The sequence below is a fragment of the Triticum dicoccoides genome, chromosome 4B, assembly GCF_002162155.2.
Source record: "Triticum dicoccoides isolate Atlit2015 ecotype Zavitan chromosome 4B, WEW_v2.0, whole genome shotgun sequence".
Taxonomy (NCBI): domain Eukaryota; kingdom Viridiplantae; phylum Streptophyta; class Magnoliopsida; order Poales; family Poaceae; genus Triticum; species Triticum dicoccoides.
Window position 1 is genome coordinate 622,672,837 of NC_041387.1, and position 1,622 is coordinate 622,674,458.

The 1,622-nt window shown below is 59.7% G+C and overlaps 1 protein-coding gene across 1 annotated transcript; it reads right to left on the reverse strand.

The window, feature by feature from the left end:
• Window positions 1-388: 388 nt before the first annotated feature.
• LOC119294057 lies at window positions 389-1,249 on the reverse strand. The gene has a single exon (XM_037572331.1). It carries the CDS (start codon window positions 1,180-1,182, stop codon window positions 823-825), a length of 360 nt encoding a protein of 119 aa, XP_037428228.1. The 5' UTR covers window positions 1,183-1,249; the 3' UTR covers window positions 389-822.
• Between the last annotated feature and the right edge of the window lie 373 nt (window positions 1,250-1,622).

Below are 1,622 nucleotides of genomic sequence, written 5' to 3' on the forward strand. Positions count from 1 at the left end.
AGGTCGATCGACATTAAGCCATGATCTATGGCTCAATGGCCAGTAAAAAATAAAACCAGCTTCTGCCCCGGCCGTGCCGTTCTGGGGTAACAGTAGCACAACAGTTGCCATCAGCCTTCACTGCGTCCGCAAAACCTCGAGTGCAGTACGTGGGGGAGGCTCCTTCTGGAAGACGGATTGCATGCGTACATGGGGAGGTCGATCGACATTAAGCCATGATCTATGGCTCAATGGCCAGTAAAAAATAAAACCAGCTTCTGCCCCGGCCGTGCCGTTCTGGGGTAACAGTAGCACGGGTTAGGGAATGCAAGCTAATCTAAAAATACTTTAGAATGAATCTTGTACTGTACACTGCAGTATATACTACTATTTAGCACCGTGTCAGTCATAACTGAGCCTGAGTGGACTGTCCGACTGCCGAGCGATCATTCTCAGCCAGCCACTCAGTCTATGAGAAGGAGAATTTACCACGTATGCCTCGGAGTAGAATAATCTGCGGGGCTACGGAAACCCTTTTCTTTGTGCACAAAAGTTGCACGTACGTACCTACTTATCCAACTAATCTGCGGGCCTAGCTACCAGCCAAATATACAAGGCAGAGAGATCGGCACTGAGGTAGCGGCAGCTGTTGCTTACATTCCGATCATCTTAAACGACAAGAAACACCAACAACAGAGTAGAAGCTATGCTAACACGGCTGCCGCTGCTAGTGCGATGCGACCGAGAGAAACGCAATGAGATTTACAAGCAAGATCAAGAATCCGGGACCGAAAGCAACGTGGATGCGTGCACGCGGAGCTGCGGCGCCGGCGGGATCGTGTCTCATCGCTCGGCCGGAGGCGGGTGGTGGTGGTGGGTAGTGGTCCCGAGGCGGCGGCATGCGCCGGAGGCGAAGAGGGAGAGCCAGGCGACGAGCGGCGTGCCGAGGAGGACGAGGCCGACGGGCACCATCCAGAGCTGCTCCCGCGCCGGGTGGAACGCCACCGCCCACCACACCAGCACGCCGGCCCCCGCCAGCCCCACCGCCGCCACGCCGGCCGCCACGGCGCAGCACGCCCACGACCAGGCCCACCCCGCCCCCGCCCCCGTCGACGATCGTCCTCTTCCCGCTCCACCCATCTCCATGGCCGCCGCGACGGCACCGTCGCCCTTGGCGCCACGCGACCCTTGCTGCGGCGCCATTCCGGGGTCGGCTAGCTAGCTGGTCTGCTCCTCCTATGCGTGCGCGCGCGTCTGAGGGCGGAGAAGGAGAGGGCGGCGAGTGAATATACTGCGCGGGCGCGGGCGGGGGAGGGGGGAAGTGGGCGGCAGAGGCCCAGGCGGGGTTATCTGGTGATGGCGACTCCGCCGGAAAGGCGCCCGTTCCGTTTCCTTCTCTTTCACGTCGCGTTGGTATTTATTTACTGCTCTCCACGTCAGAATTAACCGGAAACCCATCGCCAGCTCGCCAGCTGCCCGGGCCGTGGCCGTGGCCGTTTCCGGTCGTTGAGCACACGCTCAAGCTCGCCGATGCGAAGGGAAAAGCTCAGCGCCCGCTGTTTCCGGCTAATAATCCTGCCGTGTTGCTTGCTTTCCTATGACCGGGACTTGGGGGCGACGACGACCACGACGACCTTGGTTTG